The sequence below is a fragment of the Aedes albopictus genome, chromosome 3 (assembly GCF_035046485.1).
Source record: "Aedes albopictus strain Foshan chromosome 3, AalbF5, whole genome shotgun sequence".
Taxonomy (NCBI): Eukaryota; Metazoa; Arthropoda; class Insecta; order Diptera; family Culicidae; genus Aedes; species Aedes albopictus.
Window position 1 is genome coordinate 104209002 of NC_085138.1, and position 27727 is coordinate 104236728.

Genomic DNA, 27727 nt, shown 5'->3' on the forward strand with positions numbered 1-27727 from the left:
AAGATCGTCATGGTAATTGCGGGCGATCCGCCAGCGTGCTCTTGTTGGAACTACCCACTTCAGCCCATCGGTGCACTTCCTCATCACGCCCTCGTCCTTCAGAGCGTATTCCTTGTGGATCTGCTTCTCCCGGTTTTCGACAGGCGGCTTCGTAAGAATCTTCATGATCTCGAACAGTTTTGGGTCTTCTCTCTGCAGCAATTTTAACCACTCATCTTCTTTGATGCTCACTTCCATCACATGAGCCATCACCGGCTCTGGTTCTTCTGATTCCGGCTCAAACACTGGGTTCCGACTCAAGCAATCGGCATGTTGCATCTTCTCCCCCTTTCGGTGCACTAACTCAAAATTGTACTCCTGCAGTTTCAGCAACCACTTGCCCACCACCGGTAACATCACTTTCTTGGCCATTGTTTTCTTCACCGCTTCGCAGTCCGTCACTACCACGAAATGTCTTCCCAGTAGATATTTACGGTATCTTTCCACTGACTCCACGACCGCCAGTGCTTCTAGTTCATAACTATACTTTTGGCACTCAACCGACGAAGTTTTTCGGCTAAAGTAGCTTATCGGATGCAGGCCATCTTCCATCTGCTGCAACAAGATTCCTGACAGTCCGTGTGAGCAGGCGTCGGTGTGCACTTCGAGATTTCGTGCTGGGTCATACATAACTACGACCGGTTGATTCACTAAAGCTTCTTTCAACAACGCAAACGCGGTTTTCTGTTCTTCTTCCCACTTGAACGGTTCATCTTTCTTCGTGAGCCGCGTTAACGGTTCAGCAATTATGCTGAACTCCTTCACGAACCGCCGAAAGTAGTTGGCTAGGCCAAGAAACTCACGGATATTGCGCACATTCACCGGTTGTGGAAACTCATTGATTGCCCGAATCTTCTCTTTCCCCGGTCGAATTTCCCCTTCACTCACTTCGTGACCCAGAAAATCCAGGCTGGTCTTCAAAAACTGGGTTTTCTCCAAATTGATTGTTAGGCCACATTCCATCAACCGTTTCAACAGAGCTTCGAATTTCTTCAGCACATCATTAACATCACGCCCACCGAAAATCGCATCATCGAGGTACACTACAATCCCAACCGAACGAAGAGGAGCGATCACCGTATCGATCATCCTTTGAAACACTGCACTACCGTTGCTTAGGCCAAAAGGCATTTTCACAAACTCGAAATGTCCAAACGGTGTCGAAAAGGCAGTAAACCTTTGACTATTCTCCGATATCGGGATTTGATGATACCCACGAAATAGGTCCACCGCAGTGAACAGTCGATTACCTACAAATCGGTTGAGGCAATCTTCGATAACAGGCATCGGCCAAGAGTCCTTCACTGTTTTAGCATTAACGGCGCGATAGTCCACCACCATGCGCCAATCACCGTTTTTCTTTCGCACTAGCACTGTGGGGCTGTTGTACGGCGAGCTAGATGGTCGAATAATGTTAGCTGCCAACAGATCGTTTACCGTACTCTCAACCACCTTTTCTCGCGAGTACTCCATGGGGTACTGCTTCGTATGTATGGGTTTCTCGGGTCCAATGAGCTCAATCACCATCTCACAACCCTTTACGGTACCCATTTCACGATAGTTTTTTGCGAAGCATTGTCGATAGCACTTTATCAACTCGAAAATTTTCTCCCGCTCTTCACCAACACTGTTCACGTTAATCTCTTCGGCAACAATCGGTTCATACGCTTGGATGCTGTACACGTTGCCCTGTGTACCACTCTGACCTGGCGAGGGTCCACTCTGCCTCTCATCGTTCTGCGATTCCACGATCTTCTCTATTCTCACGCTACCCTTCTCCTTCGAGAATCTCTACCGATGATCATCGAGTTCCATTGAACCTTATTGGGCACTATGCACACTAGCGTGGGACACAAAAAGACATTTTACTCCTGTACACTTTTTGAGTTCCATTTTGGTCCCATATCAACTGTGCAAAATTTCAGATCGATCGGAGAAACTATATTTTAGCGCCAGCCATTTTAAGTTTTCATACGATTTAGTATGGGGAAAATCACTTTTTCAAAGAAAAATCGCCACAGGTTGCCCCTTAACCCCTAAAAATAAATCGATGAATGATTTCTGTTGGAAATTTTACGAGGAATCAACCCTTCGAAGACCGCGAAACGATCTGAGGCATGTGGAAAAAGTTATTGACTGAAAACCGAATGGCTTGCCAACGCTGTTTAACATGTAAGGAATAACAATAAATAATAAAATCTCGTTATTTTATCGATCGGGTGAGGCCTAATAACTTTTTCCACGAACGTCGCATCGATTTGTTGTCTTCGGAGGTCTGATTCCTAGTAAAATATTCTACAGAAATCATTCGTCGACTTATTTTTAGGGATCAAGGGGTGACTCCTAGCGAATTTTCTTTGCAGGAGTAAAATTTCCCCATAGTAAATCGTATGAAAAACTAAGAATGGCGGGCGCTAAAATATAGTTTTTCCGATCGATCCGAAATTTTGCACAGTTGATATGGGACCAAAGTGGAACTCAAAAAGTATACAGGAACTTGAGTTTTTCCATTTTTTGTATTTTCTCATATAAACCGTGTACCAGGCTAATGCACACATCGCTCTCTACTTCAATACCGTCTACTTTAATCACTTCGGCACTTTTTCCCCGAACTTGAACCTTATTACCACCAAATCCCACAAGTGAGATGTCACACGGCTCAATACTGTTCAGTACACCAGCGCAGCTCTCCTTGATCGTAGTTACCGCCGAACCACAATCGTAAAGTGCATCGATTTCGGAATTTCCAATAATCACCGTTTTCACAAAATTACTAGGCTGATGAATTTCTTGCATGGGTCGAGAGAACTGTTTCGGAGCCGATTTATTACAGTTTTTAGCGATATGGCCCTTTTGGTTACACCGGTAGCACTCAAAGTTCGCGTGAGATTTTCCGGCATTTTTCACACTGCAATTGGCAGCCACATGACCTTCACCATTACAACGATAGCACTTGATGTTGGCACTCGGAACTCCTGAGGTCTTCGCTGTCTTCAAGCTGGATGGACGCACACACCCGTCGGTAGGTTTCAGCTCACGCACTTCTCCTAACCATTTCAGCTGCTTGAGTAAATCCGGCAGGGCACTCGCTTGAGTAATAGTACCGTATCTGCCCTCTAGCCCCAACACTATATACTTGATGATTGCTTCATCAGGCAATTTGCCTTTCCTGCCAAGAGCTACGTGGCTGTAGAAGTACGTCTCAATGCTCTCTTGCGGCAGCTTTTTTCGGTTGATCATGGCTTGATGAATACCGACGGCATCAACAGACGTAGGGAAATCTCGAATTAATGCTGTTTTAAAATCGTTCCACGTATTCACCGTGACTCCGCTGAACCAAAGCTTGGCCGCGCCATTTAGGTTCAGAATGCCACATTGCAGCTTCCACTCGTCGTTCCCCTGGTATAGTGCCGCAGCCTTTACAATAGAGTCAATCCATTGTTCCGCGGTAGGCGTTGTGGGTATATCTGGATCAAACTGCACAACCAGATCTTTCACATCTCGTACATCGAAACGCCGCTGTGTGTTACCCTGGGCAATACCAGTCAAGGCAGCGATCAATTGTTTCATCGCGGCGTCGTCCATCGTTGTCCGCTTCTTATAGCGTGGATCTTTGGACGAAAGCGCTTCAAAACTGAGACGACGCGCACCGGTTGGAGAACGAAATAGCTCACTTTCAGAATCGGATTCTTCTTTAACACCACTTTCAGCTAACCGTGGCAAATTTAACTGGCCCGATGTGCTGCCCCCAGCTTCCTCCAGGCTAGTAGGCACGCCAACAACGCTTTCTGCCACACTTTTAGAAATTTCTTCTAAACCCCTTTCGGCTTCGCTCATCACACCGAAAGTTTCACCGATTCCGAAACTGCTTTTCGCGCTCGCGATTAACTTAGACACGCATTCTTAGACGCTATACCGCGATACCGTAACAAAATCGATCCTGTCTACAGAATTGTAAGAGGATCTATCGATAGACTTTCGGATCTGTACTCGATATTGCGGCCGCTCAGTTCAAAAGGCGATATATTACTGGTTAGGGTATTGTTTAAAGCATAAAAGAGTAAGTCTAGAAGAGTTTAGAAAGTTTAGGGTGGTTCACAAATATAAATTTCAATAATTCAAAGAATTCCAGTTATAATAGAAAATAGCCCGTTTTGTTTTACTCCAGACAAGGCTTCATAATTGTGCCACAAGAAACCTTACCCAACTTCATCTTGCTGCAAAAGCTTGTGAAACGTCAAACGCAATCATGTTTACATTGAACAAGCTGTGTGATTGCGCCAACAGATTCTTCTTCACAGCTTCTAACTGAAAGAGTGTTCTTTAAACGGCTACGAAGCGCTGCTGTTTTGTGTTTTGGCAACATTACAAAACGTACTGTATAAAAGCAGCTGTTGTAGTGGCTGGGACTCTTACTCGATTTGCACATCTTCCGGAGAATCTTCCGGCATTGAATTAAAGTGCAATGAAAGCAACCCAAATAGTTTCACAGCACAGAGATGGATAGCTGTAAAGAATTTGTGTAGTAGCTATATATCCCGCTTAAAGTTTGTTTTGACAATAATGTTTACATCCGACAAGCCGTGTTGGTAAACCAACAGTTTATTTATTACAGATTCTAGCCGTAATGAAATCGCATAACGGCCTTTAAAGCGCTGCTGGTTTGGGGATTTGTCAGTATAACGAATTGTACTGTATAGTAGCAGCTGTTTTGTTAGTGGGGACTCCTATTCGATGTGTTCAAGTTTTCACATCTTCCGGGAAATCTCCCGGAGTTGGAATAGAGTGGAGTAAAGGCAGCCCCAGTGACAAGCAATGGATTTCTGAAAACCGAGTTTGGTAGCTGGATGGTGCTTGTTTTGCAGTCATGTATTAGCTTATGCTTTATATTTGACTAGCTTTCCTTTTATTCAGCGTTGACTGCTTCTACTCGATGGTTACACAACAGAAAGCAAATGACTGAAGCTTACAGCGCTGAAAATGTTAGTTGGGGAGTGGCGTCCATGTTCCAATTTTGACAGATCTCCTTCTCGTTTGGAACGGGAATTTGTATGGGTTTGACAGATGAGCGCTGTTCCGATTTTGACATTGACGCCACTCTTCCTTCCAGTAACTCTAAGTCTTGGTATGGTGGTATGAACTACCAACCAAGCCGATCTGTTTAATAGTATAGGTCGTACGGCAAAAGTTTCACGTATTCGATGTATTCGCTCAATACATAGCCTTCATGCCTAATTTCACCTTCTATGAATTTTCACACTTGTTCGCAACTTAGCGAATACTATAATATCTATCATTTCATTATCCACTTTGATCTTTACTCACTTACACTCTGAGTAGAAAATGACCGATAAAGCCATAAAATGATTAACTTAATGTAAATGAGTTACCATGCCGGTTTCATCGATGGCCAGTCGACAACGGACCAGATCTTCACCGTATGGCAAATCCTACAGAAATACCGTGAATACCAGGTCCCAACGCATCACCTGTTCATCGACTTCAAGGCGGCATACGGCAGTACCAACCGCACTGAGCTATAAAAAATCATGGACGGAAACAGCCTTCCCGGGAAGCTTACCAGACTGATAAGAGCAACGATGGACGGTGTGCAGAACAGCGTAAGGATTTCAGGTGAACTATGCAGTGCATTCGAATCTCGACGGAGACTGCGACAAGGTAATGGACTCTCCTGCCTACTACTCAACATCGCTCTGGAAGGTGTTATGCGACGAGCCGGGCTCAACATCCTGGGCAAAATTTTCACGAAATCTGGTCAATTTGTCTGTTCTGCGGATAACATGGATATTATAACTAGAACATTTGGAACGATGGCAGAACTGTACGTAAACCCACCTGAAACGTGAAGCAGTAAAGATAGGACTTGTTGTGAATGCGGCTGAAATAAAGTATATGCTGATTAGGTGAGACTGAGTGTGACAGAACAAGCCTTAGCAGTAGCTATACACAAGGATGATTTTGAGGTGGTAGAAGAATTGATCTCGGATCCTTGCTAACGGCTGTCAATAACGTGAGCCGTGAAATGCGTAGGCGCATCATCAGTTGAAGTTGTGCCTAATACAAGTTCCAGAAGAAAAAAGTTTCACCCCCGCACAAAATGTGTCACATACAGGATGCCAATAAGACAAATAAGACATGGACCGTGCTCGAGGAGGAACTGCAAGCACTCGGAGTTTTCGAGCGATGCGTGTTTAGGTTGATCTACGGCGCCGTACAGGACAACGGTGTGTGGCAGCGAAGGATGAACCACGAGCTCGCTGCACTGTATGGTGAACCCAATATCCTGAAAATGACCAAAGCTGGACGGATTCAGTGGACAGGGCATGCTTCAAGAATGCCGGACAACAACCCTGCAAAGTTGATATTTGCTAACCATCCGGTTGGTGGTACAAGAAAGCGTGGAGCGCAGAAAGCTTGCATGGGGTAGTGCCAGGGAATTATTGACACTACTTAGGATACAAAACCCAAATAGGGGAACCTACCTTTTAGCAGTTTTGTGCTCTTCGGCATGGGGAGTGTTTTGAAACCAATTTGAACTCAAAGTTGGCCTCGCATTGTTCCCAATCAAGCTGAATGATACGATCAAGTTTAGATGGAATTGGCCGACAAAAACACTCCCCTGACGAAGAGAACAAACATGCCGATAATACACAACGTCACCCGATAACATATATTGTTCGCACACTTTTGGCTTATGGATGTCTTTTGTGGCAAAATAGTGAAGTAAGGACAATTCAATCAAAATAAAGGTCATCTGCAAAGCTTGATTGCGATTGGAGCGTTCTTGTCAACTATCACGGCAGCACTCGAAGCTCTCTGCGACAATGAAGCCATTATTACAAGGTTCTTTCAAACAATTTTCGAAAATGGTTATAGTCTCTCTAATAAAGACAAATCAATCAATCAATCGAAAATGGTTATAATTTTGATGAATATTTATCTGATAACTTTCAAAAGAGAACAGTGCTATCATGCTTGAGCTAGACAAAGTAAATGGAAGGGAGCGGAAAGAAACAAAGCAAATTTAAGTAAAATAAACCTAAGAAAAAAATCAACTGCTGAACGAAGTCTAAAAAGGAAAAGATCGCTACAAAAGAAGAAATGTGATAACACTTGGAAATAAAATCAAACAATTTCGTCGGTTCTGATTTAAATAGACTTTCTCTTGACATTTATTAATGTATGTGTAGTTTGTTACATTTGGGTATGGACCGTGCTGTTTCTGTCACTATCCGCGAGAAAAAAAAATGCCATTGCCAAACATATAAAAAAAATCTAGACGCGCGAATCATTCTAACAGAAGGAAAATAAATGGAATTCTCAATTCTCACCAGTCAATCGAGCTATTTTGTAAGCCGCAACAAACTTGCCTCCGCAAGCTTAAGTATGGGTGTGCCCACTTTGTACCCCTTTTCAGTAGAAAAATAAATCTTTTTTTTTGTATAAGACAAAAACTGACACGAATGAAAGTCAGTCAGTTTACCTTTAACGTAACATACGAAAACAAAACAACTGGACACTATACTGACGCGATGTTAGTATGTGTTCTAATCTAATATTAATTGAGTTGATGCATACGCTTTCTTTTCTCACTAAATCATTATTCGCTTCCTTCCGCCGGCCAAAGGGCATGTGAAACGAATTCTTTTTTTTTTTTCGTTTCTACTAACAGCTAGGTAATTGAAAAAGATGACCAAAAACGACCTTCAGTTTTAGAGCGTGTTTTAGTTATCATTAATTCCATTATTAGGCCGGAACAAATCTCATTTTCTTCTTATGTCACAATACTCGTTGGCTCGCTAAGGGGGAGGACAATAAATAATAAATGTATGTGACGAAGAAATACCCAAACAATTTGGCAAAATCTATAAACTCATCGGATTTGTTAAAAAAATTTCTGTGCAACTCTAATTTCACCTTGAAATTTTAGAATTTCTTGAATAATTTATTGTTGTCCCCCCTCAAAATGTTGAATATCGACCAAAATTTTCCGAGGGGGCGGTGACATAAGAGAAAATCGAAATTTGTGTCAGCCTTATTAGGTGTAATTCCGCAACTCATGACAAACAAAAATTCTACGTTTTTATGTGATTCACACTCAGCTCTAGTTGAGGCTCTATCGCGCTGGGCCAAACACCATTGAACATAACACTCATAGGTACATATTCCTGTTTTATACTAATCTTCGTGTTATGCCAAACGGCGTTATTTGAAAAAGCTTGAGCCATCGCTACCGAGGTCGTTCGCGTCGCATACCATATCTCGCGCAAGAAGGATTTTAGTCTCTGTGTGGTAAGTTTAAAAGTTAAGTCTAATCATTTTGAATGATCACTGAAGTGTGTTGGTTTTGTTTTTTTGATTTATGCTTAGCAGTTAATAGCTTAACCATTTAAAGTGATAAAGGTTTAATTTAGGGGGAATTTATTGAATGTTTTTGTTCTCACAATTTTATTAACTTCACCCTGCTTTCTATACTTCCTAAAGTCTAACATTTTTCTTCCTTATTCAATGATTATGATTTATCGTGTCGAGTGGTCATTTAAACACAAAAGAGAAAACTCAAGCGTGATAAATCGAATCTCAAATTGGAACAGACCATACTTAATCGATAAAGCTTAGGTGGGTCCCCAAAATGGGTCCCACACTACATGGAGCAAAACAAGAAACAAAAACTACTTTCGTTCAGACAATTTTCAAATAGTAAAAAAAAGTGTGAAGTAAGTAGGTTATGAGGTACTTTAAAGCGGACAGAGGAAACGGGAGCACTATTGAACGAACGAAGAATTAACGGGAAGAAGGGTTCAAGTAGTGAGGACGGCCGTAGGGAACCGGGTCAACAGCCGCTCTGGGTCATAACTACACGTCAGTATGTAATAGGGTTTAAATATAAATAAACAGTAAACTCGAAAGTGGGTAATGCTTCGTAAATATAATAATAGTAGTAGTAATAGTTTGTATGGTTTTCTGTAGTGTTTGTTTGCTTGTTTTGTATTTGGGATTGAATTTCAGTACCTGTTCTGGTTGAACTGCGATTGCACGGTAGCCCGCGCCGCTCCGGCCGCCGCATCCCGCACGATTTGGTTCCCGAAGAAGCCAGACTGGAACTCCTGGCGGGCTTTGTCCATCGTGATTCGATTTGTCTCGGAACCACTGCGGTAGATGGCGTGAATCTGCGAAAGAAGCAAGAATTTTGTGTTAATTGTTGCGTTTCTAATTCAGTAGTCGCGATTCTGATCTATATAAACGAAGACCACTTTATCAACAAGACTTGCAGCACTGCTGACAATCGGGAGTCACTGTTAGCAACGCCCCCACGGATGAAGGTGGAACTATTCATGATAGTGTGAGTAAATTTGCATACTCGCACTAATACACTCTTAAACTTTCATACAAAGGTACCACCTTAGTTCAACAGGCGGCGGTGTCGTCAGTGACGCTTGCCGTTTATGTGGGAAAACAACAGAGTTTCATGTCTTCTTGGTAAAGTAGTCTTCGATATAAACGAGTAAAGAAGATGATAACTACTGAAAAAATAATAGAAAACAGAGGTTACGTTTCGACTGCTATCTTCATAATTTATTTTATTTTTCTCTTACGCTCCCACGCTTATTTGATCAAATTCAAACTGTTTCATTCAGTAATACTATGCTAAGAGTGTCTGGGTTCGATTTGAGTTGGTCTAGGATCTCTTCGTATATTTCGAATTATCAGTAGAAATCCCGAGACAAATCTTAGTAGAAGAAACCGCGGGAGAAATCCCGGGTGAAATTCCCGGAGATTCCCGGAAGGATCTCCGCGAGGGATCTCAGGATTGTACACGGAAGGAATTCCTGAAAAATCCTGAAAGAATCTTGGAGGAATCCCAGCACAAATCCCTGGATCAATCTCTTAAAGAATCTCCTGAGAATCCCGGAAAGAACTTCTGGAAAAACCTTCAAAAGGATTCCGATAGGAATCCATGAAAGAATGCCGAACGGATTCTTGGAGAAATCATTAAGAGAATCTCAGAAGAATTCCCTGAAACAATCCCGGAAGAAATCCCAGAAACAAACTGCTGTGGAATCAATGAAGGACTCTCTGAAAAAGTCCCTAAATAAATACCAGGAGGAATACCTGAAAGAATGGCGGAAGTAATCCTCAAACAAAAGAATCCTTAGAGAAATCCATAAAACAATCCAGGAAAGACTCCTTAAAGAATCCCTGAAAGTGTCAATCACTGAAAGAATCCTGAAGGAAGGAATGAAGGAATTTTTGGGAAAAAAAATCTTGTAGGAATTTCGGAAGCAATCCACAAAACTGGGAGAAATCCCCGGAAGAATTCCTTTAAAAAGTAATGGTAGTAATGCTTAAAACTCAAAAGCAGCCCTTTTTGAATATCTTTGAAGAGTCCCTGAAAAAAACACGGGGAGAGATCTCTGTAAGAATTCTGAAGAAACCACTGAATGAATCCCAGGATAAATCCCTCAAGAAATCATTGAAGGAATTCCTGTAAGAAATTTCGAGACAGGATTCTACAAGGAGTCTCTGAAGAAGTCCTATGAGAAATCTCTAAAAGAATTCTGGGTGGAATCCCTGAAAGGATCCCAGATGGAATTATTTGAGGAATCTGAGTGGAATTCTGGAATGATTCCCTAAAGGAAGCCCGAGAAGAATCAATGATTGACCACGAGAGACATTTTTGAAAGAATCACTGAAAGTATCCGGGAAGAATCGCCATAGGAATCGTTAAATAAGTTATGGAAGGAGTACCCCCTTTTTTTTTGGTTTATTAACGACACTTTACACCACAATGGTGCATTTGTGTCAATTATATTTCAGATAGTAACAGTTACAATTCAACAGTTCATTTACAATATTTTTCTACAAATTTGTCTGCTCGTTTTGTGCGTTCCCTAAACTTCCCAATCCATCCTTCGATGTCATCTGGCTCGGGGTCCGGACCCTTTTTGTTCATTTCTTTTTATTCGTGAGTTTTATCTTACTGCTATTTTTTTGACAAAACAAATACCTAGATGCTAAAACATATCCAGAGGCAAATCAATACAGGAATCTCACAAGGAATACCGGTAAAAAAAAGGAATCCCGACAGTGGCGTCGCGTAACCTCACTTTTTACCTGTGCACCGACCCTAAAACTTGCAATTGCAGGGAATTTATGATCAAAAGCGAAATAGAAATGAGCGAAAGCAGCTATTCCATTACAAGCAAATTTGTTAAACAAATTATACTTGGTGCACAGGTAGATTTGAGGTTAGGGAATCGCCACTGAATCCCGGTAAGCATTCTTGAAAAAATCTCTGCAGAAATTTTAAAAGGGAATCTGGGAAAATCAATTAGGAAATTTCAAAAGGAATTTCTGAAAGAATCCCTAGAGAAATTCATAAAGAAATCCCGGAAGAAAATCCAGAAATGAAAGAATCCTGGAGAATGTCCCTGATGCAGGTCCTTTGTACAGTATCGAGAATAACTCCAGAAGGAATCCCGGAATAAAATGCCGGGAAGAATCAATAAACAAATAATTATTTGAAAAAAAAATTGATCAATTCATTGAAGGAATTATTGAAGAAATCCCAGAAATTCATAATCAAAATCGAAAGAAGTACACAAAACAATCTTGTGAGCAATCGATGAAGAAATCCCTGGGAAAATCTCTGAAAAAAATCCAAGGAAGAATCCCTAATAGAATTCTAGTCGAAAACTCAGGAGACATTTCTGAAGAAATCTCGGAAAAAAACATCAAAGGAATCATATGACAAATTAGTGAAGAAATCCCGGAAGATATCTCTGAAGGAGTCCTTGAAAATATTCAGGAATAATTCATAGATGAATCTTGGGAAGAATGCATGAAAAAATGCCGAAGAAAGAGTCCCGAAAGAATCCTTGAAAGAATCCCTAAATGCATCTTGGGAGAAATCGCTAATAGAAACTCGATGAAAATAAATGACGAAATCCCAGGAGGTATCTTTGAGGGAATTTTAAAAGGAGTTCCTAAAGCAAGTCCGGAGGAATTCTCTGAAGGAATCTCGGGAGAAATACCTAAACGAATGCCGGGAGAAAACTCAGGAAGAATCCTGGAGGAATCTCTGATGAAATCTCTGGATTAATTTGTGGACAAACTCTGATGGAACACCGGGAGGAATGAATAAGGAAATCGCGGAAAAAATAATGAAGGAATCTTAGAAACAAATCCGGAAGAAATTGTTGAAAAAATCAAGGAAAAAATCCTTGAAAAAAAAACCCTGGATGAATCTCGGGAAGAATCTTTAAACCAAACCGTGAAAAATCAATGAAGAAATATCGGAAGGAATTTCTGAAGGAAGCCCAAGAGAAATACCTAAAAGGAATCCTGTGAGAAAACCCAGGAAGAATCCTGAAGTAGTTCCTGGAATAATCCCTAAAAGAGTCATGGAAGAAATCCCTAATTATTTCCGGGAGAAATCGATTAAGTCAGGAAAAAACCCTATAGGAAACTTTGGAATGACGAACCACGCAAGGATTCCCGATAAAAATTGAAGGGATTCCGGGAAAAATGCCGAAAGCAATTCCTAAAAATTTACGGGAAAAACCAATAAATCACAAAAAAAAAACTGAGAGAATACCATTGGTGGTTCGATAGCACTACTTAATCCCATCCTTACCTTGCTCAGCATGAAGACGTTGCCAGCAGCGCACGACCCATACCCAAACGCGATGGCCAATATGAAGATACCGACCAAAATGCCAATTCCCCCGGCGCTAAACTGCGAAATGGCCGTAATGACACCGCACGTGCCCGATCCAGGGAACCCAATCGTCTGGATGATGGTGACCAACGTTTGAAAGAAGAATATGAAGAAAAACATCATAAAGTTGAAGCTGGAATCGTTCTTAAACGCTTTGTACGCCGGGCGGTACCTGTGGAACAGAAAGACAAATTCGTCATTTTCGAAACATTTGCTTTCGCTTTTCAAAAAACAAAAACTGACCAACACAGGAACGAAGCCGGTGTGAAGAGCACCGCGTAGAAGATGCCCAATCCGAACGTGCGGAATTCGCCGTCATGGATCAGCAACACCAACCCGCCGAGGATGTTGACCGCCATGACCAGAGCGTAGAACATCCACAGGTAGTACAGATTCTGGACGATCTTCTGGAACTCGGTCGGAATGTCGATGTTGATGTCGTGGTAGAAGCACGGCTGCACCGGACAGAACGACGGCAGCGGAGGCCAATTGTTCGGCCGACTGGCGTTGGCACTGTTCATCAGTTCGGCCTCGCGGCGCTCCAGCTCCTGGGCCTTCTTCTCCAGCTCATCTTGGCGTCGCTGTTGTTTTTGGTGGAAAGGAATTCGATGATTAATTTTGTTTTTATAAATATATATTTAATAAGATATGCAATAACAACAAACGCAACAAATATGAAGTAATCATACTTAAAGAATGAAATAACATCAGTGTATCGCTGCGGTATGATGAAAATCGTATATAAAGCAACATGCATTTGTTTAAACAAGAGTCAGTTAAATGTCACAATATTAATTTATTTTGAACTTTTTCAAAGAATTTCCAAGAAACCTTAAACATCAACACATTCGTTAGCTAATAAAAAGGATGCATCACACTCAGATACCATAACATTTGAAGTCTTTTAGAAATTCTAGTTATAAGTCTAGTGTTCTTCATTTTCAACTTCAACTTTATGATCGCTTCAATATCGAATATATAATAGTTTACTTGTCTTAATATAGGAGGAAAAAAACTAAACCAATATGCATGACCTATTGAATCATCTTCATAAAATTCAAATCTATTCTAGCTCGATTGATCTAGAACAACCGCTGAAATCAGAAAATTCATAAAGCTAAATTAGGTGACCTAAGCTAATTAACAAGGGCGATGTGTTTTCGGCTATCAACAACGGTCTCAGTGGAGTGCTACTACGTAAGTAGCTATAGGTATACAATCGACACAGTAATTGTCGTTGCACCAGCTGATAAGCGACAATCTAGCTATAGGCACACAAACAGAAATGCGCACACGAGAATACATAAAACGAAAAGCGAACGAAAAAAGCTCAATTAAAAAGCTACACTCCTATGCTCAGAAAAAGCCATTCATACCCTCAGTTCCTGTTTTGGACGACGCGCCCAATCATAGTATAGTGTGCCATTGGAAACAGGTGAACGCATAATCACAATAGACGATGGGACGATGGAGGCGACATCGCGCATACATACACACACGCATAGAGTGCACCCAAGCAGGCGGTGGTGACGCATGGTCCGTGGCAGTAATGTTTTGGTTTTTAGCGTGGGAAGAATCATGTATCCAATATACCCCACCCCAAAGGGGACGGAGGAAGAGAGAAAGCACAGAGGTGTTATATACGCGTGAATGGATTGCAACAGGGGACGTTAGGGTGTCCCAATGTTTACTAGTGATTATTGTTAGCAATACGTATAACAACAAAGTTTTGTATGGCGACAACTCATGAAATCGCGTGGATGGAGCTCTTTTTGCCTACGACTTTACAGTTTTAAATAAATTATTATTCATGTATGTTAACTTCCGATTAACTTTACATAATTACAGGCCAGACATGTCTAGAGGTCCTATCTGCAGAAGAGAGGCTCTCTTTGGTTTCCCTCTCTTTTGTTAATGTTTCATTTTTTTGTCTTTATTATCGAGACTTTCAGCCCGAGGCTGGTTCATCTCCGATTAATATCTCAGCTGTTTATTTGTATTATGATTGTCTCCTTGCATGCATTGAACGATGATCAAAACAATCATCTTTTGATTTGTACTGCAAAAATAGTTGAAAAGTGTACCATTAAATTGCAATAATTGAAAGAGAAAATGAACAAAGAGAGCCTCTCAAATGCAGATAGGACCTATTGAAATGTTTGGCCTTAACTGGTGTCAAGTACGAGACACTGAATTCGAAATACGTATCTGTCAAAGCATGCAAATTCTTCGAGTTAAAGTTAAAGGAACAGTACTTAACTAGATTTTCTTTTTACTACTTGTAAAATAGTCAATTGACAAAGACAGCTTAACTCAGCTAATAACTGCCAGTGTTAATACCTACCGTCTAACTCCTTTGGTTTGAACGACACCTCATGTAAATAAACGGGATTTATTTTCAACCCTCCTATGTTGTCCCAACGTGCCTTTCTGGGTCATATTCACCATGTTCACCCCAACATCTTACTAGAGTTAACTTGAACTTCTAGTAACCCTATGGGCATCGAAAAACACACTGATGGTAACCTTGGTTTGCTGTTTTGTTTTGATTCTGTGTTCCGTTTCACTCCGTTGCATGAGCAGAATGACATTTAAACGGTGAGCAGATTAGCGGGGGCCAAATTAAAAAGTGATCAGATTAGATGCGGTAAAACCAACGGGGATTGACGGTATCCATGTTTTATTGCTGCTCGTGTCTATCACTTCGACCAGTTATTAGAACTATACTGTGACATTACTAATAAAATAGGCAGAGCTACACGTGAACACGTCTTTACTGGGTGAGAACGTCGACAAAAGAGAAAGAATTTTTATTTGAAATTTCTTAGCCTACTTCGATTGATCTAATATATTCACAACTTATATCTAGTTAGGTTGCTAAGGGCAACGCGTGGTCGGTTGCACACTCAACACCTCCGCTCAACCGAAGAGCCCCAGCTTGTTCCGCAGCCGTTCGAACGATCCTCGTGCCAATCCTTTGGTAAAGATGTCCGCAACTTGCTCGGATGTTGGCTTATAGATGATCTTAAAAACGCCGTCCTGGATCTTCTCTCGGATAAAGTTGTACCGGATGTCAATGTGCTTCATCCGCTTGTGCTCCCTTGGTTCCTCAGCGATGCGGATACAAGATTGATTGTCTTCGAATAACGGAATCGGGCGATGTAGAGCAACTCCAAGTTCGTCAAGCAGATTCTTGAGCCAAATCGCATCACAGGCAGCTTGACTCAAAGACATGTACTCGGCCTCTGTTGATGAAAGTGATACTGTTGCTTGCTTTCGAGTCATCCACGAGACAGTAGCTCCATAAACTTGGAAAACGTTGCCGGATATTGATCGGCGGTCATCTTGGTCGTTGCCCCAGTCGGCATCGGCGTATCCAATTAGCGGCTCACTTTCTCCACGTTGGTTGTAAACCAGACCAAGATGCATGGTCCCCTTTAGGTATCGCAGTATGCGCTTCAGCTGGCACCAGTGGAGATCGGTTGGTGCGGCCTGGAATTTGCTGAAGAAACTCACCGCAGCACTGATGTCCGGTCTTGATGCCAGTGCCAGGTACGTCAAACATCCGATGAGCTCCCTGTACGGCTTCGTAGTTAATCCTTCTTCTTGCTTCTTCTTTTCCAATTTCAGGTTCGGTTCCATCGGGGTCGCTACCGGCTTGCAGTCGACCATGCCGAATCTCTGTAGGAGGTCAGCGATATATTTGGGCTGGCTTATTTTCATGCTTCCTCCGCTCAAATCTCGATCCACTTTCAAACCAAGGAAGAGTTTTAGCTCCCCCATATCGGACATCTCAAACTGGTGTGATAGTTGGTGTTTGATGCGGTCCACCAGCTCCATCCGGTCCGAAACAATGACGATGTCGTCCACGTACAGTAGCAGGTAGACGACGGATCCATTCGACTTCAAATGGTACAGGCAACTGTCTACATTCGACCGCTTGAACCCTAGGTTCGTCACGAACGAATGGAATCGATCATTCCAGCTCCTCGGGGCCTGCTTAAGGCCGTACAACGCTTTTCGGAGACGGCACACTAGACCTGGGTTTGTGCTCTGGAGGCCCTCAGGTAGTCGCATGTATATCTCCTCCTTCAGTATGCCGTTGAGGAAGGCGGTCCTTACGTCCATCTGGTGAATATGGTACCCCTTCTTGTTCGCTACCGCCAGAAGCGTCCTGACAGTGGCAATTTTGGCCACTGCGTCTCGTCGAAGTCAAACCCCTTCCGTTGCGAGTAGCCTTTCGCAACCAGCCGCGCTTACAGTCACTATATACACAGTCTGGCGGACTGTCACTTTCGACCGGAGCCAATCGAGCATGACGTCACGGTGTAGCATTTATCGGTGTGGACACTATGACGTCATGCTCGATTGGCTCCGGTCGAAAGTGACAGTCCGCCAGACTGTGTATATAGTGACTGTAGCCGCGCTTTGTAGCGATTCACGTTTCCAGCTGCGTCTCGTTTCACCTTAAACACCCACTTGTAGTCCACAAGGTGTTTTCCCGCCGGTTTCGGTACTAGGTCCCACGTTTCGTTCTTCTCGAGCGACTCGAGCTCGCTGTTGATGGCGGCCTCCCAGTGACGCCAATCGTCCCGCTTCCTCAGACCGTCGATGGTTGACGGTAGGTCCTCGACGAACGCCTCCGCATTCAGTGCGAAAGCCATCACCACGTTGTCAGACGTCTCGGAGCTGCTATCGGAACCTGCGAAACATCCACTGCCAGTATTTGCTTTAAAGCCAGTAATAAAATCAAGAAACTTACCGGGGATTCTGCGCTCCCGTCCGCTGTGCCTCGTGGACGCCTCTGCAGGACAGTCTCCACTATTTGTTTGCGAAGGGAGCGCGCCGGTCGGATATTCCTCGTCGTCAGCAGAATCATTTTCGATCGGCTCGTGCGCTTCAGGAACTTCATTCACTGCTACAGGTTCATCATCGTCGTCGGATTCGTACATCAATCTCACCGGTTCTTGCCTCTGCGTCACCTTCTTGGTCTCATCGAAAACGATATCACGGGATGTGAAAATTGCCTTCTTCCTCGGGTCCCAAATCCGGTAGCCGTTTGTGGTGTATCCGATCATGACGTTTTTCTCGCTTCTCGGGTCCAATTTGCCACGCTTTTGTTTCGGTACCCACGTGAAAGCAGTTGAACCAAACACCCGCATTTTGTCTATGTTCGGTTTTCTATCGTACCACATTTCATATGGCGTTTTTCTTTCTTCCAGAGCAGACGTCGGGCTTCTATTCAGGATTTAAGCGGCAGTGAGGACAGCTTCACCCCACATCGACTTTGGTAGGCCAGCGTCTTGCAGCATCGAACGAGATTTATCCAGCAGTGTGCGATTTAATCGTTCCGCTACCCCGTTCTGCTGCGGACTGTACGGGACGGTTGTCTCCATACGGATTCCTTCAGTGCGACAATATTTCTTGAACGATTGGCTAATATACTCCCCGCCGTTGTCGCACCGGAGCCTCGACACCCTTGTGCCGAAGAATGACGTCACCAGTGCACAGTACTGCTCGAACTTTTCCTGGACCTCATCTTTCGATGCGAGCAGATACACCGTCGTGAAGTGGCTATAATCGTCCATGAACGACACATAATAGCGCTTTCCGTTCCACGTGGTTGGAGTGAACGGCCCACACACATCGGAGTGTATAAGCTCCAACGGTCGGGAAGAACGGCGCTCCACAGCACTGTCGAACGGTTGTCTTGTTTGCTTACCTGCCAAGCACACCTCGCACAAACATCGATCTGGCCAGTCCCGAATCTTCGCTGCCGTCTCAATCATCCCATGCTTCCAGAGGTTCTTCAGGTTCGTGCCGCCAAGATGACCATACCTTCGATGCCACAGCTCAAAACTGTCATTGTTCGTTGTCATGGCACTCGCGCTCGCTGATTCCTCATCACCACGACGATAGATGTCGAGGGCGTATAGTTGACCTGTCCGTTGGCCAACGCACACAGTGTGCCCGTCCTTGTGGATGGCCACTTTTCCTCCAGCAATCTTCACCGTCATCCCGATGTCTTCGAGCCTACGCACAGAGAACAAATTGCATTGTAACTCGGGCACGTACAAAACGTTTTTCACCGCCGACGGATGCCTTCTGCCATCGATCACCATATCGACACGGATTGTGCCGGCAGATTCCGCCACGATGACTTGTCCTGACTTGGCCACCGAAATGGACACCTTTCGCTTGAGTGGATGCATTTCTTCGAACAGCAGCTTATCGCGGACCATGTGGTCCGTCGCACCCGAATCCAAAAACCACTCGATGCGCTCGCTCGACATCGCAGTAGGCGCCGAAAGTGCGCCGTCGCCCGTGATTGCAACGAACGAAATTTCATTTTCACGCGTGGTGTGCGCACCGCTGCTTTTGAATTTTCGGTTCGTTTTCGCTGTCGACTTGGTGCTTTTCTCGTGTCCCTTGCCACTTGCCGGACGGAACTCGGGGCATTCCGCACGCTTGTGCCCGAAGCGGCCACACTCGAAGCATTTGAACCCGCTTTTCTTCCCCGCAAAGGCCGACTCACCTGTGTGATCATCCGCGTGGCACGTTTGGTTCGCACGTTTTGCCGACTCATCCATCAGCCGTTTCTTGACGTACTCCAGAGTCAACTGGTCCGGTTGGATGGTTTCCAGCACCGTGATTAGCGCATCGTACGATTTCGGCAACGAAAGCAAAAGCTGGCATACAACGTCCTCCTCGTCGATGTTCACTCCGGCGGCCTTCATTTCTCGGAGCACTTTCTCGAACTGCAGCAGGTATGCCTTCACATTTTCGCCTTCTTTTAGCCGCAACTCCTGGAACTGCTTCTTCAGGAACAGCTTCCCGGCGATTCCGACGCGCTCGAATGCGTTTTTCAAGGCGTCCCACGCATCTTTCGCCGTCCGTTTGTCCTTGACGTAATCCAGTTGGTCCTCTGCTATTCGGTGGATTAGCAAATTTTTGCACTTCCGGTCTCTGGCCATGCGCTCGTCGAGTTTCTTCTTCTTCTCCGCTCTGACAGCAGCTGTGTCCTCCGGGAGATCCTCCGCGTACTCCTCGTCCTCGATGGCGTTCTCCAGACAGTCGAGCAAATTTTTGTCCTCCATCAGAACCTCAATTCGGAATTTCCAGTTTCCGAAATTGGTTCCGTCGAACAGCCACAACTTTTCTTCACCCATTTCCGCGACCGCGTGCACTACTTTTCGGAACGAACTAGATTTTTCTTCCGCGCTGGGCTCATAACCTAATAAAATAGGCAGAGCTTCACGTGAACACGTCTTTACTGGGTGAGAACGTCGACAAAAGAGAAAGAATTTTTATTTGAAATTTCTTAGCCTACTTCGATTGATCTAATATATTCACAACTTATATCTAGTTAGGTTGCTAAGGGCAACGCGTGGTCGGTTGCACACTCAACAATTACCCGTATCCGTAGTACATGTAGTGCATGTCGCATTGCTCCATTGGCATTGTCATTGGAGGACAAGTATTGATTTAGATACAGTATTTGTTTTGTTCTCCTAGAAGCTCTGAAAGCTATCAAATTTGATAATAAGGTCGCAATATCTTTACCTAGCAATTCCCGAAGGATTTCCATGAGAAATCCCCGAAGGAATTCCAGGAGGATTTTGGAAGGCGCTGCAAAAGGAATTGCTGAATAAACTTCTAGACGAATATCTGAATGAACTCGTGGAGGAATTCCTGAAGTAACTCCTGAACTAACGGAAGGTTGTTCCAAAGACACGCTCCGTGTATTAGAACGCTACGTCGCAGCTGTGTCGAGTGGGGTGGGATGACGAAGGACCGACTACGTTGCATTTGTCCTTGTTGCAGGCATAGTTGAAGGTACTGCGGTAGTTCCTGATGATATTCATTACAGTTATTAACGGAGAGCTTGTTTTACCAATGACCAGTTTGCATTTTGTTTATTATGTGGCAGGCACAAACATCGTCTATGCCCAAAGAAGACAAAGAAATGTCCTTTAATAAAATTCTTGGACCGAGCGGGAATCGAACGCGTCACACTCTACATGGTCATGTTTGATTACCCGTGCACCTACCGCATCGGCATATGGGCCTTAAAATTCGTGCGGAAATTTTAGTAGATTTCTTGAAAGAACGTGAATACATTTTTGTTGTCGTCTATTGTCGCCATACAAAACAAATCTATTAGTTGAAGGTAAACCCATCATAAAATTCAAATTGGGACATCCTAACAGATAAGCAACAAACAATATTGGCACCCATCTTCCCACAGGACACTTACCTGCAGTTCGGCGGTGGAGATCTGTGTCATCGCCGCTGGACTGCTCGCTCCGGCCGCTCCATTGTTGTTGTACTGGGCGGCACTCGGGCTGTAAGCCGGAACCGTTTGTGACGAAGGCTGCAGTGTAGCTGGTTGGCCAAAGTTGTTCTGTGTCCGCTGTTGTTGCGATTCATTCGAGAAAGGATCGTAATCGTCCAGGGTCTGTTGGGGATTGGTGCTGTTGCGGGTAGCTGCCTGAATCGAGGGATCCTTTTTACGGAGGGTGGGGAAGAAACGGAAAGAGAACAGGATGCACACAGAACAGAAGAAGCCTTATCAGTACACGTGTATCATAATGTATTGCGGAGATTGTCCTAGGAAAGCACACTTCCAGATGGGCAACTTTTCTAGGACGTACTAAATCGGAAGGTCTATCGACTAAAAGTCAGACGCCCCCTCCTCACAAGAACAAGACGTATGAGTGTGTGAAATATGATTCACTCCCCCTTTGGGGATTCACTTTACGAAAGAAAAAGAAAAGAAACTCACTTCGTCAGCAAAAAAAAACGACAACACTTACCGCAAACGGATTGTCCACTATTGGCTCGCCGAACGGATTATCGTCGAATCCGGACATTGTCGGAAATCACTATGCCTCTACTCTGTAATACTTTCTTCCCGACTTCACAAGCAGAAGCCCTCACTGCACACCGTTATCAAAAACACTTCTTTTTGTGGCTGGAACCTATTTTTTTTTACTTATCCGTCGGACGACTGTCAGCACCACACTCACTCTCTCCCTCCTCTCTATATTGGGGCCACCTAATCCTCCCGTCTTCGTCAACAAGGGAAAATTTGTTCGCCACTTTTCCACTCAAAGTTCGCGTTCTCCGGCACGGATTTACACTGCACAATGAACTGCACGCAATAACACACACGGCCGCGACAATTTCTGCGCTTCCAGAGTCCAATGCATGCCACAATTTTACTTCCAGATTTCGTTTGCAGCCGACGACACGAAAATTTTTCACTTTGACATCAGTGTCCGTCCGTCACATCCAGAATCTCCTGTGGATTCAGTTGCGCCACGATATTCACCACACTCTCTCTCTCTGGTGCTCTCTTTTGTTGGCTCCGTCATGACAAGTCGCCTCATTAGGGGTGCTCACTTGTAAAAAAAAAACCGAATCGATCTCCAAAGCTATTTCCAATTGGCGCCTCTGATGTTTCAAAAAAAAAATTTTTTTTCACCGTGTATGTCAGATAGGCACATTTTTGAATTCCCAGCGCGAAAAATGTCGAGCTCCGTCACACAAGGTTGACCTCAAGTGTCAAAGTAGAACTATTCAGTAACAAATTTTGAAAACGACGTAGGGGAACTTACATATTCTCGGCAGTTTTGTTCTCTTCGTCATGTTTATTTTTTTTTAAACCTGTTGGTTTCAGAATCGGCCTCAAATCCTTCCCAAACAAGCTGAGTTATAAGCCCAAATTTCAGGCAATTCGGCCCACAAAAACCCCCCATGACGAAGAGAACAAACATGCCGATAATACCCGTCGTCACCCTATCATCAGTGGTGTAGCATTGATTATACGTCGTTTTCAAAATTTGTTACTGTATTTACCATTTTACTTATTTCGAATTTTCTCATAATGACAATGCTTGTTCACAAATGTCATAACGCTGGAGGGGGTGGGTGGGTGTCCTTCATGGTGTTACAGCCCGAACAAATAAAATTTTTCCCCATATAAATAGTGTTACGAAGGGGTGGGTGGGTGTCAGGATAGGCCAATTTCGGCGTTATGAAATTTGTGAATGAACCCTTATTCCTTTGTTTTTCAAGTTCGAGTAAAGTACAATTCCGATAAAAATATCATGCTTGATAGTATTATTCAATATAAGCGAGATTTCGTCTTTAATTTTAGGACCCTATTCTTCATTACACCAACAGAGCAAGCCATGAAAATGTTTGATAATTCTCAGGTCATTTTGACAGACCACACACATGCTCGAAAGAGAAGGATCATATATTCTACTTTATCGATCTTGTTGTCGTCCTTTTCGTGCTCATGCTAGTGCTCATGTTACATCGGTCAAAATGGCGTGAGAATTGTCAGTCATTTTGAGGTTATAGGTTCGTTGGTGTAATGAAGAATTGCCGATCTCGTTAACTCGTTTACAAAGTGCTCAGCAAAAAAGATAGCGGAGTTTACCGAGTTTTACTGAATTTCGTTAAAAACCCGTTACCAAAAGCTCAGCAATTGGGTTTTTAAATTTTGAAAACTGTTTTGATTTTATACGAAAGAGCACCTTTTTCTGAGTCATGATTTTTTTCAGATTTTTAGAACTGTGTTTTGGTACCTAAAATGAATTTCAAAGAGAGTTTTTGAAATCACCTTTTGACAGCTGGGTAACTATTTGACAGCTTCGCCCAGTACAAACAGCGACGAGGGGTGATTCGACAAATCGCTCCCATACAAACTTCAAATTGATTTTTAAATAGGTTCCCGGAGTCCAAAATTCATGAAAATTTGGATTTCGGCTCAGTTTGACATGCAGATTTAGAATATCGAATTATCTCAACACCGTTAAAGAAGTCAATTGAGATTTCGGTAAAAAATACCGAACGCGGTTAGCTGTGTGAGTGTGATGCAAGGTGTGATGTGTGATTTGGGTTCATTCAAATATTACGTAACGCAAAATATAACAATTTTAGACCCCCTCCCTCTCCCACGTAACAACTTTTGTATGGAAGATTTTGAAATTTTGTATGAAGCGTAACACAGTGCTAGACCCCCTCCCTCCCCTCATTGCGTTACGTAATATTTCAGGCCGAACATGTCTAAAGGTCCTATCTGCAGAAGAGAGGCTCTCTTTGGTTTCCCTCTCTTTCGTTAATATCTCAGCTGTTCATTTGAATTATGATTATCTCCTTGCATAGAACGATGGTCAAATCAATCGCCTTTTGATTTGTACTGCAAAAGTAGTTGAAAAGTTTATCAAGACATTGCAATAATTGAAAGAGAAAGCGAATAAAGAGAGCCTCTCAAATGCAGATAGGACCTATTGAAATGTTTGGCCTGATTTGAATGAACCCTTTCCAGCGGAAAAAAATGGTGTGAAAAATTCGAAAGACTAGACTTCCGAGACATCCCAACACCTCTAGCGCAGAAATTCACCATTCTTGACAGTTTCATTATGGTGAAATAGGCCTTTTCATGTGACAGATCCGTGCCAAAGTATCTAAATACCCAAGGTAAGAGATTCCCGCTAAAATTCATGGATTAGTGAGAAAAGGAAAAAAGCAAAAAATAGTTATGAAATTTGCGCTGATTTGTATGGGCGCATCACTATTTAGCTAACTTTCTTAAGAAATTAAGCACTCCCATCATAGAAGCAGTTATTTAATTGCATCTCACTGAATTAAAAATGACCTCCATGCTATAAAACAGAAAATATCGCCATTTGAAAATCGATGACAAAAAATTTTTAATTTGTTCTAAACATATTTTTTCAGCATTTAGAAACATCCAAACTAATTAAACTTCACAAACTTTGCTGAAATAATGACATTTTAGTGTAAAAACGCCAACTTTTCATAACTAACGCAGATGTGTTGGTGAGTCTCATTATTGACATTTGCGGGAATCTCTTACCTTGGTATTTAGATACTTTGGCTAACAAGAACGTGTCATCTTCATAGAAGAACTGTCAAACGCCCGAACAATCAGCTGATTTACACGGAAAAATATTAAAACCCAAAAAATAAGTTTTAAAAACTCAAATTTGGCTAAACTGCTTTTAGTTTTAACTCAAAGTTGGGTTGTTTTCTCCCTCGCCCCACCGCAATGTTGTCGAAAACAAAGAGAGAAGCACCGACGCATCCGCTGATCTTCCGTGGAAGAAGCCAAATTTGGGTTTTCTTGAGTTAACCCAAATTTGCGTCATTTGAGGCCTCCGTTGGGTGAAAATAACTTACCAGTGGGTTAATTTTTTTGCCGCTCTCAAACGAGAACTACTCACTCACCACTTTCGCTGTTTGACGCAAATTTGAGTTATTCCACGGAAGACCGGGATTGCGTCAAAACAACTTAAATTTGGGTTGATTTGTAGTTCCGTGTAAGACGTCAAATGAAAAGGCCCATACGAATACATGAGCGGCGTGCACATGAGCTAGCAGGAAAGGGGCACATATGATTAAGGTCATTAGGGATTTTCTTTTACAGTTTTTTGACGTAGGACTACGTCTCTGTTTTCTATACCCGGTGTCATTTCAAAATTTATGAAACCAAGAGCGTTACGTTTGAGTGAAAGATTTTAAACGCTCACAGTACCTTTCCCACTGAACGAAATGATAAACAAATCCCGTTATCCGAGAGATGAAACTCCCGCGTTCAATTTGTAATATTCGGTGAACCTGAAAATCATTGATAAATAGTTGAAAAGTTGTTTTAAAGTAAGACATTGAAATCGCTGAAATCTATAAATATGGGTAGCGGACAAATTTTCTCGTTCAGTATACCAACGCTCTCTGATTGGTGCGCATCGTGGGGGCAACTACGATGCAGGAAGGAATGCGATCATGCGAGAGCTGATCGTCAGTTCCATTTCGACCACCGTCGAGGTGACACCTCGAGCTGGGCAGCGGCACATCGACTCAGCGACGACACTTGGCTATCGTACTGATAGCACCAGGAATCTCATTCACAACAGCAAGCGGCGGGCCAGTTTTCGATTGCGTCTAGCGTTGAGCGCGGAGAAAACCAACACGAATTGCGTGGCATTGTAAATTCATCAAAATCGTCCATTATTCAAACGGTTCTTTTCAGAGCCATCGAAAAAGATTTCTCAAGAGTTAATTGGATGAATTTCCACCCTCGATCGAGAAAGGTGTAGTGCAATGCAAGGACAGAGCGGCGTTTCTCAGCAAAAGCAAAGCCGGTCATTAATCGCATGCGCGGCAGCAAGCGGCGGGCCAGTTTTCGGTGGCGTTCAGCATTTAGTGCGGAGAAAACAAACACGCATAGTGGCATAGTGAATTCATTTAATTTTCTTCCTAAAATTATTCATTATCCAAACGGTCCTTTTAAGGACCATCGAAAATGATTTTTCAAGAGCTGTGAATCGAATAATTCCATTCCAACGAACGGGAAAAGTGTAAGTAGTACAGCCGAAAAGTGAATGATTTTGAATGCTTGGTGACTCAGCCAGCAACAATTATGACGTCTAATTGTTCCACCCGGACTTTGGCAACGCATTATCATATCCGGACCATTTTGCGTGAAAATGTTTCAATTCATTTTCCAAATTAAAATGATCTAAATCATCTAATATTTTGGTTACATTATCCGTTCAATGGAAATTTTCTCATTTCTCGGTTGATTAATCGTTTGATGCGTCTGGAGCATAAGGGGCGGGTCATGCAAACGAAATTAACTGAAAAGCCAGCCGAATGGGAGGAGCTTCATCTGCCAATCTAGGGGTATAAAAGCAGTGTTCTCTGTTTTCTTTCGTCATTTTCGTTGGATCAGTCAAGGAGGTTGGAGGTGGATGTCACCTCCAGCAAGGCAGCAGCACAACAACCCAGCGACTACTCTCGGCTATCGTGCTGATGATAGCACTTGGAATCGCATCCATGGCAGCGGCGGTGGGCCAATTTTCGACGGCGTCCAGCATTCTCCGCACTCCGCAGCGAAAACCAACACGCATTGCATGGCATGGTGAATGCATCAAAATCGTCCATTATTCAAACCGGTCCTTTTCAGGACCATCGAAAATGATTCCTCAAGAGTTAATTGGACAATTTCCAACATCGATCGAGATGTAGTAGTGCAACCAAAAAGCAAAAGACAGAGCATCGTTGCCAGCAATAGTGAAACTGGTCATTATTCTAATCCTCGGCAGCAAGCGGCGGTCCAGTTTTCGGTGGCGTTTATCATTCAGCACGGAGAAAACCAACACGCATTGCGTGACATGGTGAATTCATGCCATTTCGTTCCTAAAATCGTCAATTAATCAAACGGTCTTGTTCAGGACCACCGTTAATTATTCCTTAAGAGTTTGTGAATCAGCTAATTTCATTCCATCGAACGAGAAAAGTGTGGTGCAATTGAGAAGTGAAAGATTGAATACTTGGTGGCCCAGCAATAATGATGAAGCCGGTCACTAATGGCCTAATGGTTCCACCCGGAATTTTACAACGCATTATTCTATCCGAACTATTTTGCGTGAAACATTGTTTAAATAAAATTAAGTTTAAACATTTTTCGAAAATGTTCGAAGGTGAATATATGACGAAGCCACACCTAGAATTTTCTAGAGCACAAATCTGAAGAACCGAATGTCGGTTTGCGCTTGATCGTTTGGTTACCCGCTGGTGGTGAATCGAAATTATCCAATCCGTTCAATGAAAATTTGCTCATTTCTCGGTTGGTTAGTTGCTTGATGCGTCTGGAGCATTCGGGGCGGGTCATGCAAACAAAATAAACTGGAAAGCCAGCCAAATGGGAGGAGCCTAATCTACTAATCAAGGGGAATAAAAGCAGTGACCTCTGTTTTCTTCCGTCATTTTCGTTGGATCAGTCAAAGGGAACGGATGTCAAATCCGCAGCTGCGCACCAATCCTGCGATGACTCGGCTATTTAGCTGATAGAACCAGGTATCTCATCCACGGCAGTAAGCGATGGCAGTTTTCGATGGCTTCCAGCAT

General features: G+C 43.1%; 2 protein-coding genes across 2 annotated transcripts in view; both read right to left on the minus strand.

The window, feature by feature from the left end:
* The window catches only part of LOC134291327 (uncharacterized), a 422656-nt gene that overhangs the window by 333026 nt on the left and 61903 nt on the right, over positions 1–27727 (minus strand). The gene's annotated exons all lie outside the window — the stretch shown is intronic.
* On the minus strand, positions 7203–22093 carry LOC109415495 (secretory carrier-associated membrane protein 2). Its single transcript, XM_019689383.3, has 5 exons — positions 21598–22093; positions 21039–21287; positions 13025–13362; positions 12698–12953; positions 7203–9230 (listed from the first exon to the last, which is right to left on the minus strand). The coding sequence occupies exons 1-5, from the start codon at positions 21652–21654 to the stop codon at positions 9066–9068; spliced, it is 1065 nt and encodes a 354-aa protein (XP_019544928.1). The 5' UTR covers positions 21655–22093; the 3' UTR covers positions 7203–9065.

Coding starts and splice junctions, on each gene's coding strand:
- LOC109415495 (XM_019689383.3), bottom strand. CDS start 21,654: ATGTCCGGATTCGACGATAATCCGTTCGGCGAGCCAATAGTGGACAAT. Junction 13,363..21,038: donor TCTCCACCGCCGAACTGCAG/GTAAGTGTCCTG, acceptor CAAAAACAACAG/CGACGCCAAGATGAGCTGGA. Junction 12,954..13,024: donor CCGGCTTCGTTCCTGTGTTG/GTCAGTTTTTGT, acceptor TCTGTTCCACAG/GTACCGCCCGGCGTACAAAG.